Below are 16,666 nucleotides of genomic sequence, written 5' to 3'. Positions count from 1 at the left end.
ATATATATATATATATATATATATATATATATATATATATATATATATATATATATATATATATATATATATATATATATATATATATATATATATATATATATATATATATATATATATATATATATATATATATATATATATATATATATATATATATATATATATATATATATATATATATATATATATATATATATATATATATATATATATATATATATATATATATATATATATATATATATATATATATATATATATATATATATATATATATATATATATATATATATATATATATATATATATATATATATATATATATATATATATATATATATATATATATATATATATATATATATATATATATATATATATATATATATATATATATATATATATATATATATATATATATATATATATATATATATATATATATATATATATATATATATATATATATATATATATATATATATATATATATATATATATATATATATATATATATATATATATATATATATATATATATATATATATATATATATATATATATATATATATATATATATATATATATAAATAGTGTGTGTGTGTGTGTGTGCACGGGCGCGTGTACTTGTGCGTTTGTGTGAACATATGAATGCAAGAGACAGTCATAACCGTGAAACTTCAGTGACAAAGGTAAATGCCCCCCTCTCTCTCCCCCCAAAAATGGCTCACGAACAGAAATGTTAAACAGAACTGCTGAGGGTAAAGGTTACGTCTGTGGCTGTGGAGAGATTTTAGGGGCCTTGTCCGTGGCAAGGTCGGAATGAACTACAGTATATAAGGTCAGCTGACTTTTCTCAAGCACCAGTAACCACTGAGCCATCACCATGAAATTCGTAAGTAACTTTTGTCAAGATTTCTGTGTATTTCTTCGATTCGTGTGTGCATCAGCAGTGTTTGTTCTTGACATCAAGGGGACTCCATACTTTTTCCAAAAATGTGTGCGTTCGTGTTCCGCATACCTTCCAACTGATAGACTGGATACCTTATGCTGAATTTAGCCTTTTAAGTACACATGTTTCGCTTGCGACGCTATAAAGCAGCAAACTTCGGTTATTACAGCTGATCCTCGCCTGTGTCGCCGCTGTGGCCGTTGCCGCCCCTCAGTACAGCTACGATGGTCCTCGTGCTGCGTCCAGTGAGGAGCGCGAGTTCGTGCCAATCCTCAAGGACGACCGTGTCCACGAGGAAGACGGAACTTACAACTTCGACTTCGAAGCTGCCAATGGCATCAGCTTCTCCCAGGCTGGATCCCCCGACGGTGATGAGGACGCTGTGATCAAGGCTGGAGAATACTCGTGAGTATTAAGGATGTCTTTATTCTTTATATCAATTCATCTGGCTCAATTGATATTGTTTCACTGTATTTTGTTGGGTGCTTTAAACTGACAACTAATATGTCATAGGTACACTGCTCCCGACGGCACTGAAATCCACCTTACCTTCGTTGCTGACGAGAACGGCTTCCAGCCTCAGGGCGACCACCTGCCCGTGGCTCCCGAATTCCCCCACCCAATCCCTCAGTTCGTCCTCGACCAGATCGCCTTCGCCGCCGAGGAGGACCGCAAACGCCCCCGCAGCGACGACTCCGATGAAGTTTCCGCTCCATCTGGCCTCTACGGACAACCCAACTAAATTCTGACATGATGTATTTATTCTATTTATGATCAAAATAGAACCTTAAATGATTGCAGTGTATTATCCTACCTTACCTAAATATTGTTATTTTGTGTATGTATAAGCATACATATTAATTTGATACATATATACACATACATGTATGTATGTGTATCTAAAGTGTATCCATATTGATGCATGTAGGTGATGTATGTATGCGGGTGATAAGCCTCAGGCATTCATTGTCTATATCTACCGTCGTCACTTTCAATCGCTCATGATCCAAACACTTCTTGCTTACGGCCTTTGATTTCCATTCTCCTCCCAGTCTTCACAAGCCTCTCTCTTTCTGGGGCGTCACCAATCCAGTTTTTTGTTTTCTTAATCATTTCGATCTACTATCCCAAAAACAGCCTCATTTGTAAAACGACCCGTATCCTTCACCTTGTCTAGTCTTCTCCAGAGCCACGTTTCAAATGCTCCTAACCTTGTAATGTAAATTTTGTGCATCAGGTTTCAGAGCCACATAATACCACAGTCTAGTCCACCGTTTTTTTTTTTTTTTTTTTTTTTTTTTTTCTTTGTCACTGCTGTTCTGGATAGTCTTTCAATGTCCTACCTGCCATTATCACTGAATAAAGCTCTTCGGTATTTATGACTGGCCAGTTATGTAATTTTGTTAATCTAATATGATACTAGCAACACTAGCTTCCTATGAAATTTCCATTTTTAATATCATTTTCATGTCATATCCATTGCACTGTTCAGTTTAATGCATTCATTATTCATTACATATTCATATTGTCTAAATTAAAAGTTATCCATATAGAAAGAAAAGTTGTATGGCATCAACCGCGGCAATATTGCTCAATCCACCACCAAACACAAATGCTTTAAAACAATCGTTGTGGAAATAAAGTCAAAGTAAGGAGAAAAAAACAAGAGGAAAAATGAAAATGGGGAAGGTAGGGCCGAAACACCCAGAAACTAAATCTAGTTGGTAATCCTCGGTTTCCTTGCGTAATATGTTGAACGAATAAACAGAGAACAAGTCGCAGTAAAGAAGGGAAGTAAGGAAGGTTAAAACATTGAAATTTTCACAGTCGAAAGCAACAGATAAAAACAATTCAAGACCGTCTCCTGGAGTGAGGGCCGATTTAAGGTCGGCGGCCGGATGGATCATGATCAAGAATGGTGATCAGGTTTCACTCGATTCGTGAAACTTATTTGTATATATGTGTGTGTTTCGTGACTGAGTGTGTATGTAAATAAATAAATAAATACATATATATGCGCATATATACACATATGCATTTAAATACTTACTAATATGTGTATTTAAATTAATAATTTAATATTTGTACTCATGTATGTATATACTTATATATATGCGTGTCTGTGTGTGTGTCCGTGTACGTGTCTGTGTGTGTGTCCGTGTGTGTATGTGTGTGTGTGTATGAGTATCTGTGTGTATGCGTGTCTGCGTGTATGTGTGTGTGTGTGTGTGTGTGTGTGTGTGTGTGTGTGTGTGTGTGTGTGTGTGTGCACGTATACAAATATGTGTGTATATAATATAAATACAGTATGTATATATACACATATGTATTTATATACTTACATATATGTGTGATTTAAATAAATAAGTAAATAAATATTTATACACATATATGTATATACACACATATATGTAAGTATATACATATGTGTATATACACATGTATTTATATACTTACATATATGTGTATTTCAATGAATAAATAAATAAATATTTATATATATATGTATATACTTACATATATGTGTGTATGTGTGTGTGTCCGTGTGTGCGTGTGTGTGTGTGTGTGTGTGTGTGTGTGTGTGTGTGCACGTATACACACACTATATACAAATATACGCATATACTTACATGCGTGTCTGTGTGTATATGTGTGTGTCTGTGCATGTGTGTGTGAGCGCGTGCGCATGTATATATATGTATATATATGTATATATACATATGTATATGTGTATATATATGTATGTATATATATACATATATATATACATATATGTGTGTGTGTGTGTGTGTGTGTGTGCATGTATACGTATAGTATGTGTCTGTTAAGATCCATGTCAGTAGAATTAGTCTTACCATAACTGCAGTAATGTCCAAAAGTGGATCAGATATAATATATTCAGTTAAGATTATTGAGAGCACATCCATTATCGGGGAATAAATTCAGTTTATTGTAGCTTAGAGATACATTTTCTAAAAATAAGAAGTCTATAGTTCATGAAAAACAGAACATACTATACCATAAACTACAAATAAAAATGTGTCGACATATAACTCTCTTAAAATATCCTATACTAGTTGAAACATAATAATAGAGTGTGTGAATTAAACCCTTGTGTATAGCAATGTTTTTGTGCTGGATGAAACACTTCTATTTTCTATAGGGTCAGTAATGCAGAGTACGTTGATTCACAAAATACGAGAATAAAAAAAAAAAAAAATCATCAAAAATATTTTATAAGACAATGGTGGGGCAAGAGAGGAAGAGTTAAATCGAAGAGGAAAATAATTAAAGTGAAGGTGAAGGTTCCGGCAATGTTTCTGAACGCCGTCCGTAGGAAGGTCGGTCTGAGCTATATAAGCTCTGTTGACATCGTTTCAGGCACCAGTAACCACTGATCCACCATCATGAAGTTCGTAAGTAATTCGTGATGAAGCAAAGTCAAATTTGGGCATCTGAATGTTCTTATAATAGGTGACTGACGTCGAATGCATTGGGGAGTTGTGCACTATAATATCCAAATATTTGAGTAAACATCGTTTTACTATAATCCCTTGTAACATTATTGTACAGCTGATCCTCGCCTGTGTCGCTGCCGTGGCCGTTGCCGCCCCTCAGTACAGCTACGATGGTCCTCGTGCTGCGTCCAGTGAGGAGCGCGAGTTCGTCCCCATCCTCAAGGACGACCGCGTTCACGAGGAAGACGGAACTTATAACTTCGACTTCGAAGCTGCCAATGGCATCAGCTTCTCTCAGGCTGGATCCCCCGACGGTGATGAGGACGCTGTGATCAAGGCTGGAGAATACTCGTGAGTATTAAGGATGTCTTTATTCTTTATATCAATTCATCTGGCTCAATTGATATTGTTTCACTGTATTTTGTTGGGTGCTTTAAACTGACAACTGGTATGTCACAGGTACACTGCTCCCGACGGCACTGAAATCCACCTTACCTTCGTTGCTGACGAGAACGGCTTCCAGCCTCAGGGCGACCACCTTCCCGTGGCTCCCGAATTCCCCCACCCAATCCCTCAGTTCGTCCTCGACCAGATCGCCTTCGCCGCCGAGGAGGACCGCAAACGCCCCCGCAGCGACGACTCCGATGAAGTTTCCGCCCCATCTGGCCTCTACGGACAACCCAACTAAATTCTGATATGATGTATTTATTCTATTTATGATCAAAATAGAACCTTAAATGATTGCAGTGTATTAACTTACCTTACCTAAATAATGTTATTTTGTGTATATATAAGCATACATATTGTATTTGATACATATATACACATACGCATCCATATTGATGTATGTAGGTGATAAGTCCTAGGCATTCATTGTCTATATCTACCGTCATCACTTTCAATCGCTAAGCATCCAAACACTTCTTGCTTATGGCCTTTGATTTCCATTCTCCTCCCAGTCTTCACGAGCCCCTCTCTTTCTGGGGCGTCATCAATCCAGTTTTTTGTTTTCTTAATAATTTCGATCAACTATCCCAAAACAGCCTCATTTGTAGAATGACCCGTTTCCTTCACTTTGTCTAGTCTTCTCCAAATGTTTCAAATGCTTCTAACCTTGTAATGTAAATTGTGTGCATCAAGTTTCAGAGCCACAAAATACCAGTCTAGTCCACCGTTTTGACAATACTGTGCTATACAGCTAGATTTTTTTTTTTTTTTTTTTTTTTTGTCATTGCTGTTCTGGATATTCTTTCAGTTTCATACCTGCCATTATCACTGCCTAAAGCTGTTCGGTATTTAAGACTGACTGTAATTTTGTTAGTCTAATATGATACTGGCAACACTAGCTTCCTTTGAAATTTCAATTTTTACAATCCTTTTCATTTCATGTCCATTGCATACATTGTTCATTACATATCCATATTGTCTAAAGTAAAAGTTAACCGTATAGAAAGAAAGGTTCTATGACATTAACCGCGGCAATATAACTCAATCCACTACCAAACACAAACACTTTATAACAATCGTTAAGGAAAAAAGTCAAAGTAAGGAGATGAAACAAAAACAGAAAAAATAAGAAAAAGGGGGGAGGGTAGGGCCGAAACATCCAGAAACTAAATCTTGTTGGTAATCCCCGGTTTCCTTCCATAATATATTGAACCAATGAAAGGAGAACAAGTCGCAGTAAGGAAGGAAAGGAAGGGAGGTTAAAACATTGAAATTTCCACAGTCAAAAACAACAGATAAAAAGACCGTCTCCTGGAGTGAGGGCCGATTTAAGGTCGGCGGATGGATGGATCATGATCAAGAATGGTGATCAGGTTTCACTTGATTTGTGAAACATGTGTATATATGTATATATATGTGTGTAGTGACTGAGTGTGTGTAAATAAATATATATATATATATTTATAAGTATATATATGCACATATATACATATATGTATTTATATACTTACATATATGTGTGTATTTAAATGAATAAATATTTATACACATATGTATATACTTACATATATGCGTGCGTGTGTGTGTGTGTGTGTGTGTGTGTGTGTGTGTGTGTGTGTGTGTGTGTGTGTGTGTGTGTGTGTGTGTGAGTGTGCATATATATATGTGTATATATAATATAAATACAGTATGTATATACATATGTGTATATATATATTCAAATCAATATATGTGTATGTGTGTGTGTGTGTGTGCATGTATACGAATATTATGTATCTGCTAAGAGTCATGTCAGTAGAATGAATCTTATCATAACTACAGTAATGTCCAAAAGTGGATCAGATTTATTTTTATATTCAGTTAAAATCATTGAGGGCACATCCATTATCGGGGATACATTTTCTAAAAATAATGTTTTTTATTGTTCATGAGTAACAGAGCCTATTATATCCTAAAATGCAAATAAATATGTATCGACATTTAACTCTCTTAAAAAATCATATACTAGATAAAACATTATACAAGAGTGAATGAATTATACCCTTTGTGTATAATAATGCTTTTGTTCTGGATAAAACACTTCCGTTTTCTATAGGGTCAGCACAGTCGTGTTAAATGCAGAGTACGTTCATTCACAAAATAAGAGAACAAAAACAAACTCATCAAAAATATTTTTTATAAGACAATGGTGAGGCAAGAGAGGAAGAGTTAAATCGAAGAGGAAAATAATTAAAGTCAAGGTGAAGGTTCCGTCAGTGTTTCTGAACGCCGTCCGTAGGAAGGTCGGTCTGAGCTATATAAGCTCTGTTGACATCGTTTCAGGCACCAGTAACCACTGATCCACCATCATGAAGTTCGTAAGTAATTCGTGATGAAGCAAAGTCAAATTTGAGCATCTGATTTTTCTTATACTAATAGCTTATTTGAACTTTAAGGTGACTGACGTCGTATGCATTGGGGAGCTGTGCACTATAATATCCAAATATTTGAGTAAAGACCATTTTACAACAATCCCTTGTAACATTATTGTACAGCTGATCCTCGCCTGTGTCGCCGCCGTGGCCGTTGCCGCCCCTCAGTACAGTTACGATGGTCCTCGTGCTGCGTCCAGTGAGGAGCGCGAGTTCGTGCCAATCCTCAAGGACGACCGCGTTCACGAGGAAGACGGAACTTACAACTTCGACTTCGAAGCTGCCAACGGCATCAGCTTCTCACAGGCTGGATCCCCCGACGGTGATGAGGATGCTGTGATCAAGGCTGGAGAATACTCGTGAGTATTACGAAGTTTGTAATCCTTATTTCAGTTGATTTGGCTTCACTGGTATATCTATTGTATTTTTTCTATAACTCCTAAATTGACAAATTATTTGTTACAGATACACTGCTCCTGACGGCACTGAAATCCACCTTACCTTCGTGGCTGACGAGAACGGCTTCCAGCCCCAGGGCGACCACCTGCCCGTGGCTCCCGAATTCCCCCACCCAATCCCTCAGTTCGTCCTAGACCAGATCGCCTTCGCCGCCGAGGAGGACCGCAAACGCCCCCGCAGCGACGACTCCGATGAAGTTTCCGCTCCTTCAGGACTCTACGGCCACCCCAACTAAACAGACATGAACCATGTATTTATTCTATTTATGCTCAGAATAGAATTTTAAATGATTGTAGAGTATTACCTAACCTTCGCTGCATATTATTGTCTTTTTTTATGCTGGTACAATGATGATCTCATCGTCTGTGGGATCCACATTTTCTCTGGGACCCATTTTCAATTATTATCAGTGCTGTGGGTAGAGAATATCTGGATCATCTGATCCTAGCTAGACAGTCTCTTTCATCGCACTGTGAGGGTTTCTATGATATTTCGCTTCGTTTCTAAGATATTTCCAAGAGTAAGTAGATGTGAATCCTACCAGGAGTGTATATTCACACATTCACGTACACACATATATATACATATAAAGATACATGTATACATACATGCGTACACAATATAGAAAAAACATTTAATAACAATGGGATTTTCTTTAAACAAAATTAAAGGATATATTTGAAATAAGATTTGTGTATGTATATGTGTGTGTTTGTATGATTATGATGATTGTCTGAGCAAGTGATTTGTAAATCTTGCTCTAACCAATGGGGTAAGTACGATAGGTAGAGAAAGTGAGAAAGTGAGGGAATGGAACAGACAGACGGACGGGAGATAAGAAAAGGAATAAGTCTTTCATAGACCACGTGCCTGTTTTTTTTTGTTTTTTTTTTTATATATATACTTACGGGAGAAAACCTCAAATTCATAATGATACTATTAATGAAAAGAACGTTTGCTGATTACATGCAAAGTTGAGGAAAAATACTGTTTCAGAAGAGTAACACCTGTATAGTGGCTCGTTTAGCTTCACTCACACCTCCAAATCTATAGTCGTAATCCAGTCAGTGCCTCGCCATCTTGTGCTATATCATATCCACCCATTATCACGGTGGCTGTAAACAGAAACGCGGTCTGTGTGTCATGTGGATGTATAATATTGATCGGTGTAGGTTGGTCGCCGCTACCTGACATTGACCTGCTTGCCTGTGTGTATTGCTTTCCGGTCAGATGATAAGCTTAGAGTGCAGGCAGTGTGTCACTGGGGTTTCTGATCAAGTTGCCACCTCTTTCTCAAAGCATTTTAGTGTTGAATTTTTCTTACGAGAGTAGATCTTAATCAGGAATTCTACACAGTAAAGAGAGAAATGTATATATAGATGTTCATGGATAAAAATAAAAATCTATGCAAGCTTACACACATATCTGCGTACGTTCGCTCGCTCTTGTGAGTGTCGTCCTTTTTCTTTTCTGTCTCCTACCCTGTTTATCTTCTTCAGTGTCTCTATCGCTTTCAGTGTATGAAATATGTATGTACATGCACATACACCATATATATGTGTGTATATATATATATTTTTTTTTTATATATATACTCAATCCTTATTCACTTATTTTGAGTATGAGTCTGCAGCATTGTAAATAGTTAACAAATTAATTATATATAATGACAGCATAGTCTATTTAACTTTGTGGTTATAAGAAAGAACTTTTGCCATTCATAAAATGGAAAACAATCATATCTAAGAAACTGATTTCACAAAGCAATAACGAGGTGACAGAGAAATGGTTCGAAGAAAATGAATTAAAGGCGAAGGTTACATCTGTGGAATGCGGTACATATCTGGGCCTTGTCCGTGGCAAGGCCGGCCTGAAGTATAAAAGATCAGTTGACTTTGTGTCAAGCACCAGTAACTACTGAGCCATCATCATGAAGTTCGTAAGTAGTTTATGACGGAGCATATTATTCATCCTTAGTGATGACTGGTATAGATACACTTCAGTGATTAGTCTTTATACAGTAATATCAAAGTGAGTGAAGATCCTTAACTGCACGTCTTTTGCCCTTTGTAACATACGCTTTATGACCACAGCTGATCCTCGCCTGTGTCGCCGCCGTGGCCGTTGCCGCCCCTCAGTACAGCTACGATGGTCCTCGTGCTGCGTCCAGTGAGGAGCGCAAGTTCGTCCCAATCCTCAAGGACGACCGCGTTCACGAGGAAGACGGAACTTACAACTTCGACTTCGAAGCTGCCAACGGAATCAGCTTCTCTCAGGCTGGATCTCCCGACGGTGATGAGGATGCTGTGATCAAGGCTGGAGAATACTCGTGAGTATTACGGAATCTTCTAATTCTTATTCCAGTTAATTTGGCCTCACTGGTATTTTTATTGTATTCTTTCTGTAAGTCCTAAACTTATAAATGGGATGTTACAGGTACACTGCTCCTGACGGCACTGAAATCCACCTTACCTTCGTGGCTGACGAGAACGGCTTCCAGCCTCAGGGTGACCATCTCCCAGTGGCTCCCGAATTCCCCCACCCAATCCCTCAGTTCGTCCTCGACCAGATCGCCTTCGCCGCCGAGGAGGACCGCAAACGCCCCCGCAGCGACGACTCCGATGAAGTTTCCGCCCCATCTGGCCTCTACGGACACCCTAACTAAACTATAACATAATATATTTATTCTATTTATGTTTAAAATAGAATGTTTAGCTAATCTGGTGTTTTAGCCAACCTTAAATGCATAACCCCTCACTGGCACCATAATATATCTAAAAAAAAAAAAAAAAATATGTAGTCAAAAGAGCATAGCCTTTGCTACCAAATGCTCACAAAAATTTTCAAGAAAGCCACGGTAGTAGTGTTCTAATATCTGTAGATATCTATAGATTTTGCTTGAACATAAGTGGACAATTTCTTTTTTTTTTTATACAATTCTGGTCTTTTTGGGTGTGTGGCTTCAAATCTTGGGAAGTATGATTATATATCTATATCAACAAAATGTTGCAGTGCTAAGAAATTTCAAAGAAAAGAAAGTATTATATAATGGGATATTAGTGCAAAAACACTATATGATGGTTTCCTCAATACAAAATACATACATATAAAGGGGTAAACAGACTAAAATCGAAACAGGTAGGGAAGAGAAACAAATACAGTGAGATAGAAAGAAATTGTGTGTCCTAAAGGCATGTCCTGAATACATGTAGGTACACTGAAATCCTGAATATGCACTAGAAAAAATATCTGATTCACAATAATTACAACTGATTCAACTTACAAATGCACTACACATGACTTAGTATGCCAGTTGAACTACATCTAAGTCTACACATCAACTGAATTACAACCACTTTAACGCATAAAAAGTGGTATAAAAGACGTAGCATAAAAATTAAGCCACAGCAAAGTGTTATACCTACGAGAATTTGTGCTAAACAAGTTGTAAACAAAACAATGAAGAAAGAGAAAGTTAACAATCGATGATACCGCAGACCTTTTCGTCATATTGAAGAAACACAGCGAAAAGGCCTTCCATATAGATGAGTTCTTCCTTGTTGTCTTGTTTCACAGCCGTCCCTTGATCCCTTGTTATTCTTTGTCCCTATTCATACTTTTTCAAATCATACTTATGAACCACTTGTATGTAAAGCTCACATGATTTCGCATATTTTGCTCTGGCTTAACAGCGTGAATAGAGTCCGTTTATGAACCTTGTGTTCTGTACTGATTATTTCGATAAAATGTTTTCAATATTTTTCTTTGTCGTGAGACTGCGTTAGCAATAGTAGTGTTTAATATATCACGACACATAAAAATGCCGTAGTGAACTACAATACACATGTTCATTTTTTTTAAACGTTTGCATACATGCATTATATGTACATACATATATATTTTTCTACATATTTTTTTCCCGCATCTTAGGGGTCACCGGTGCAGTGTTCCGCATTTATTCACGCGGGCTGTTGACACGACCTCTCGACCTCAGAATGTCATATATATATATACATATGTGTATATGTGTGTGTATAAATATATGCATATATATGTATATGTGTGTGTTGTGCGTGTGTATAAATGTGTACATATATAAATGTGTGTGTGTGTGCATGTTCGTGTGCATGTGCGTGTGTGCAGTTATATGGATGCACACATCCGCTCACACAGGCACACACATATATGTGTGTGTAATATCTCTATATTGTCTACACAAATACACACACATGCATACATGTGTGTGTGTTTGTGTATGTACTTATATATAAGTATATATAAGTATATATATATATATATATATATATATATGTGTGTGTGTGTGTGTGTGTGTGTTTGTGTGAATGCGCGTATACACATGGAAAATATATGGATAGATTTATTGATACAGATATATAATTATTCGCATAAGATGTATGATTTCTTCCAAATATGCATAATATTGTCTTGTCAGGACATAGAGATAACTAATTTGTAGCTTTCCTGTCTCTTTACTGTAGGACTGCGGATTACCTGAAAGAATAGCCAAAGCGAAGTGTGTATAGTTGCAGCATATTCTTGTCTGTAACATTACTCGTGCTTTTGACGCAACAAGATGCGTCACTTTAGTTATATATGTGTAAACCAATAAAGTCCAGTGGAAAGCCATCTCATATATTTCCAGCTATAATGAGATGAAGAGATAGTTCAAGTTAACTGCAGGGTAATAATGTTTAGAGCTAAGGTGAAGGTTACACCTGTGCGGCTGTGGAGTGTGGGCTGTGCCTGGACCCTGTCTGTAGCAAGGCCGGTCCGAACTATATAAGAGCAGATGACTTTGTCTCAGGTACCAGTAATCACTGAGCCATCATCATGAAATTCGTAAGTAGCTCGTGTTGAAGCAATACATTATATGCATGTAACAAAGTATTCTACTGGCATTAAAGACTACTAATATATTCAGGGAAATGAGTAAAGACCCTAGCGCATTGTTTTGTTATGCCCCTTTGTAACCTACATTACATCTTATGACCACAGTTGATCCTCGCCTGTGTCGCCGCCGTGGCCGTTGCCGCCCCTCAGTATAGCTACGATGGTCCTCGTGCTGCGTCCAGTGAGGAGCGCGAGTTCGTCCCTATCCTCAAGGACGACCGCGTCCACGAGGAAGACGGAACTTACAACTTCGACTTCGAAGCTGCCAACGGCATCAGCTTCTCTCAGGCTGGATCCCCCGACGGTGATGAGGATGCTGTGATCAAGGCTGGAGAATACTCGTATGTATTAAGGATGTCTTTATGCTTGATATCAATTCATTTGGCTTAACCGATATTATTTCATCGTATTGTGACGGGTGCTTTAAACTGATAACTTGTATGTTACAGGTACACTGCTCCCGACGGCACAAAAATTCACCTTACCTTCGTGGCTGACGAGAATGGCTTCCAGCCTCAGGGCGACCACCTGCCCGTGGCTCCCGAATTCCCCCACCCAATCCCACAGTTCGTCCTCGACCAGATCGCCTTCGCCGCCGAGGAGGACCGCAAACGCCCCCGCAGCGACGACTCCGATGAAGTTTCCGCCCCATCTGGCCTCTATGGACACCCCAACTAAAATATTCTGATTTCGACTATGTATTTATTCTATTTATGGTTAAAATAGAATGTATAATGTATTCAGTGTTTTACCAATCCTCAGTCGGACAACCCTTTATTTAAACAATGATTAAGATTTCTTTGTCCCTAAATATATGTCAAAAGTGCTCATAGAATTTGTTTTTTAACAATGCTTTATATCCATATATATGTATATATAGATGTATGTGTATATATATTGTGTATATATATATGTATATGTGTAAGCTTATAGCTGTGTATTTGAATGTGTCGGTTCGTGTGTGTGTGATTATCTGTACGTGTGGAAAACACTTGTGTACAAAGTCACTGAAATTAACAAATGTAATATTTACTATATAGCTAGTAAGTATGATATAATCTTTAACAAATATATATATATATATATATATATTAACAATAACACGCTTTAGAAAACCAAAGCATTACCAAATATAATACAAATTACATCTACCAATGTTTTAAGTAAATGTATAGCACCGGATAATTATATTTGACAAAGGAAATTCATACGCGAAAACAATTATGGATAGTATAATATACTATAAATAGGAAGTATGTAGTCTAAGTAATATAGCCATAAGAAAATATTTGTATATGCTGCGAGATACCCTTTGGCATCTGTACTACTTGCGACACAGTAGTAAAATGGTGTAAGAGAAGCAGTAAGAATCCTGCGAAATTATATATCCAGTGATATATATTATATATCCAGTTGATATATTCCAACGATAAAATTCAATTCAGTAAAAGCTTTTGACATTTTCCAAGGGGCATAGATATATTGTATCATATGGTATATTCATCACTAATGTCCTATAAAGTGATGATTCGTTCTCAAGTCGTACTTAACTGCTTTATAAAAAAGAATATTAACCAAATCATGATATCCTTTTATATTTAGCATAATGCATACATTCATACATACACACACACACATACATATATATATATATATATATATATATATGTATATATATATATATATATATATGCATTTATGTGTATGTGTGTGAGTGTATTTGTGTGTCTGTGTGTGTGCACATTTTTGTACATATACGTAAACGTGTGTTTGTTTGTTTATATATATATAAATATATATATTCGTTTGAATATTATTGCTTACATTTGTCTTTTTTCCCTTTTTTTCTTTTTTTACTTCATTCTTTTTCATGTTACGTTTCATTTTTCTTTTTCTTTTCTTTATTCGATGGCGGTGCAAAGTGCGGACATAAATGCATAGATATATTTGTGCACATATACACACACACATATATATATATATATGTGTGTGTGTGGGCGTGGATGTATAAACATATATAGATACATATATATCATATATATACACATGCATACATATACATGTGTGAGCAGGTCTGTGTGCAAGCTATCTCACATCAGGAGTGAAAAATGAGTTAAACTAAAGGCAAGGCATGAATGACATTTACGAAGGGGACGGTTGAGTCTGAGCGGAAGTGTACTGTATTTACATTTCCTTTTTTTTATTACACTTTTTCCCCAGCGCTTCGATCTTCACAAGGTCGATCTGATCTATAAAAGTCCAGCTGCCGGAGTCTCAAGCACCAGTAACCACTGAGACATCACCATGAAGTTCGTAAGTAACTAGTGTTAGGTTGGATGTAAGCTTGATTATCACTTGCAGTGCATTGAGGTCTCTTCCTGTTTTGCAAATGCGAAATTTGAGTCATAAAGAAAATATTTTCCGATATATTCTTGGATACAAATAATCTTAAATTGATAAATGCATTTTATGAATAAGATATAGTATTTTTTGCAGTTTTCAATCCACTTACTTTTTACTACTACAGCTGATCCTCGCCTGTGTTGCCGCCGTGGCCGTCGCCGCCCCTCAGTACAGCTACGATGCTCCTCGTGCTGCGTCCAGTGAGGAGCGCGAGTTCGTGCCAATCCTCAAGGACGACCGCGTCCACGAGGAAGATGGAACTTACAACTTCGACTTCGAAGCTGCCAACGGCATCAGCTTCTCCCAGTCTGGATCTCCTGATGGTGATGAGGATGCCGTGATCAAGGCTGGAGAATACTCGTATGTATTTACTTATATTTACTTTATTTGCTTATTTGATTTAATTGATATTGTTTCATTGTATTTTTTTGATGTTTAAAACTTACAACTGGTATATTACAGGTACACTGCTCCCGACGGCACTAAAATCCACCTTACCTTCGTTGCTGACGAGAACGGCTTCCAGCCTCAGGGCGCCCATCTCCCAGTGGCTCCCGAATTCCCCCACCCAATCCCTCAGTTCGTCCTCGACCAGATCGCCTTCGCCGCCGAGGAGGACCGCAAACGCGCCCGCAGCGGCGACTCCGACGAAGTTTCTGCCCCATCTGGCCTCTACGGACACCCCAACTAAATTCTAATATGAAGTATTTATTCTATTTATAACTGAAATAGAATTTTTTAAACAATGCAATCCATCGATTATCCTTTAAATTCGTGATTATTTTTATGGTGCCGACGAAGAGAAAGGAAGTAAGGATTTTTCTTCTCTCCAACTCTATATATTAAATATCTAATCCATTATACAGTATTTCCGAAGTTAAGAAATTAATATTTAATTTAAGAACAGTAAAATGATCACAGTTGTGGGGGAAGAGGGGTGTATAACCTACGATTGTGCATCATGCATCATCATTGCCCAACAAGTGATTCTTTTGCTAATGAAATTATATTTAGATATACAATTCCAACTTTACCCCTCACCCGCACCCCCATCCTGCCCACCTCCTCCTTCACAAATGCACCTGAAGTAACACCTCCACTTACGGAATCCTTGTCCGGGATCATTTCATAGCTAGTAAAAAACGGCTTTCACTGCCAGTCTGTGACCTATTGATGAAGGTCAGTTTCTCAATCTCTTTCCCTTACTGAGCTTCAGACAAGATCGTCTTCACTGCCGAAGAAGGCGAGTCTGAGGCCGGTGAAGCAACATTCATCTATTTCCTTTTAAATTAATTTGAGTAAAGTACTTTTGTTGCAGTTGTTCTCGAAGAAAAGGGAACAGGTCCTTCTCGGAGTTTAATTTCTTTGAAGTTTTGTTTATCAAGTATGTATGTTACTCGATTATTGGATAATTATACTTCTATTAAGGAATATTTTCAAAAAGCGTGGAATACTTAAAGCAATACGAATATCATGTTGATCAGTCAAAATAGATATATCATGTCGAGTTTAAAGTTTATCTATTAATATAATGTTCTACTTATTAGTGTATATAGCCAAAAATTATAATAGCGGTTATAATCAGGAGGATGATATAATAAGTATTTTGACGTAAGCAAAA

At 36.9% G+C, this 16,666-nt stretch overlaps 6 protein-coding genes across 6 annotated transcripts; all 6 read left to right on the top strand.

The window, feature by feature from the left end:
• Nucleotides 1-777: 777 nt before the first annotated feature.
• LOC125025983 (cuticle protein CP14.6-like) lies at nucleotides 778-1,752 on the top strand. Its single transcript, XM_047614346.1, has 3 exons — nucleotides 778-899; nucleotides 1,126-1,361; nucleotides 1,470-1,752. Exons 1-3 carry the CDS (start codon nucleotides 891-893, stop codon nucleotides 1,696-1,698), a joined length of 474 nt encoding a protein of 157 aa, XP_047470302.1. The 5' UTR covers nucleotides 778-890; the 3' UTR covers nucleotides 1,699-1,752.
• A 2,480-nt stretch (nucleotides 1,753-4,232) lies between these two features.
• On the top strand, nucleotides 4,233-5,156 carry LOC125025982 (cuticle protein CP14.6-like). Its single transcript, XM_047614344.1, has 3 exons — nucleotides 4,233-4,372; nucleotides 4,530-4,765; nucleotides 4,874-5,156. The coding sequence occupies exons 1-3, from the start codon at nucleotides 4,364-4,366 to the stop codon at nucleotides 5,100-5,102; spliced, it is 474 nt and encodes a 157-aa protein (XP_047470300.1). The 5' UTR covers nucleotides 4,233-4,363; the 3' UTR covers nucleotides 5,103-5,156.
• A 1,923-nt stretch (nucleotides 5,157-7,079) lies between these two features.
• Nucleotides 7,080-8,022, top strand: LOC125025981 (cuticle protein CP14.6-like). The gene is made up of 3 exons (XM_047614343.1): nucleotides 7,080-7,218; nucleotides 7,396-7,631; nucleotides 7,738-8,022. The coding sequence occupies exons 1-3, from the start codon at nucleotides 7,210-7,212 to the stop codon at nucleotides 7,964-7,966; spliced, it is 474 nt and encodes a 157-aa protein (XP_047470299.1). The 5' UTR covers nucleotides 7,080-7,209; the 3' UTR covers nucleotides 7,967-8,022.
• Nucleotides 8,023-9,527: 1,505 nt separating this feature from the next.
• LOC125025984 (cuticle protein CP14.6-like) lies at nucleotides 9,528-10,450 on the top strand. Its single transcript, XM_047614347.1, has 3 exons — nucleotides 9,528-9,670; nucleotides 9,825-10,060; nucleotides 10,168-10,450. Exons 1-3 carry the CDS (start codon nucleotides 9,662-9,664, stop codon nucleotides 10,394-10,396), a joined length of 474 nt encoding a protein of 157 aa, XP_047470303.1. The 5' UTR covers nucleotides 9,528-9,661; the 3' UTR covers nucleotides 10,397-10,450.
• Nucleotides 10,451-12,440: 1,990 nt separating this feature from the next.
• LOC125025985 (cuticle protein CP14.6-like) lies at nucleotides 12,441-13,381 on the top strand. Its single transcript, XM_047614348.1, has 3 exons — nucleotides 12,441-12,591; nucleotides 12,748-12,983; nucleotides 13,092-13,381. The coding sequence occupies exons 1-3, from the start codon at nucleotides 12,583-12,585 to the stop codon at nucleotides 13,318-13,320; spliced, it is 474 nt and encodes a 157-aa protein (XP_047470304.1). The 5' UTR covers nucleotides 12,441-12,582; the 3' UTR covers nucleotides 13,321-13,381.
• Nucleotides 13,382-14,937: 1,556 nt separating this feature from the next.
• On the top strand, nucleotides 14,938-15,791 carry LOC125025986 (cuticle protein CP14.6-like). The gene is made up of 3 exons (XM_047614349.1): nucleotides 14,938-14,955; nucleotides 15,170-15,405; nucleotides 15,508-15,791. Exons 1-3 carry the CDS (start codon nucleotides 14,947-14,949, stop codon nucleotides 15,734-15,736), a joined length of 474 nt encoding a protein of 157 aa, XP_047470305.1. The 5' UTR covers nucleotides 14,938-14,946; the 3' UTR covers nucleotides 15,737-15,791.
• The last annotated feature ends 875 nt before the right edge of the window (nucleotides 15,792-16,666 follow it).

The sequence above is a fragment of the Penaeus chinensis genome, chromosome 5, assembly GCF_019202785.1.
Source record: "Penaeus chinensis breed Huanghai No. 1 chromosome 5, ASM1920278v2, whole genome shotgun sequence".
Lineage (NCBI taxonomy): Eukaryota > Metazoa > Arthropoda > Malacostraca > Decapoda > Penaeidae > Penaeus > Penaeus chinensis.
Note: the sequence above shows the minus strand (reverse complement) of the source record. Positions and strands in the feature narration are given on the sequence as shown.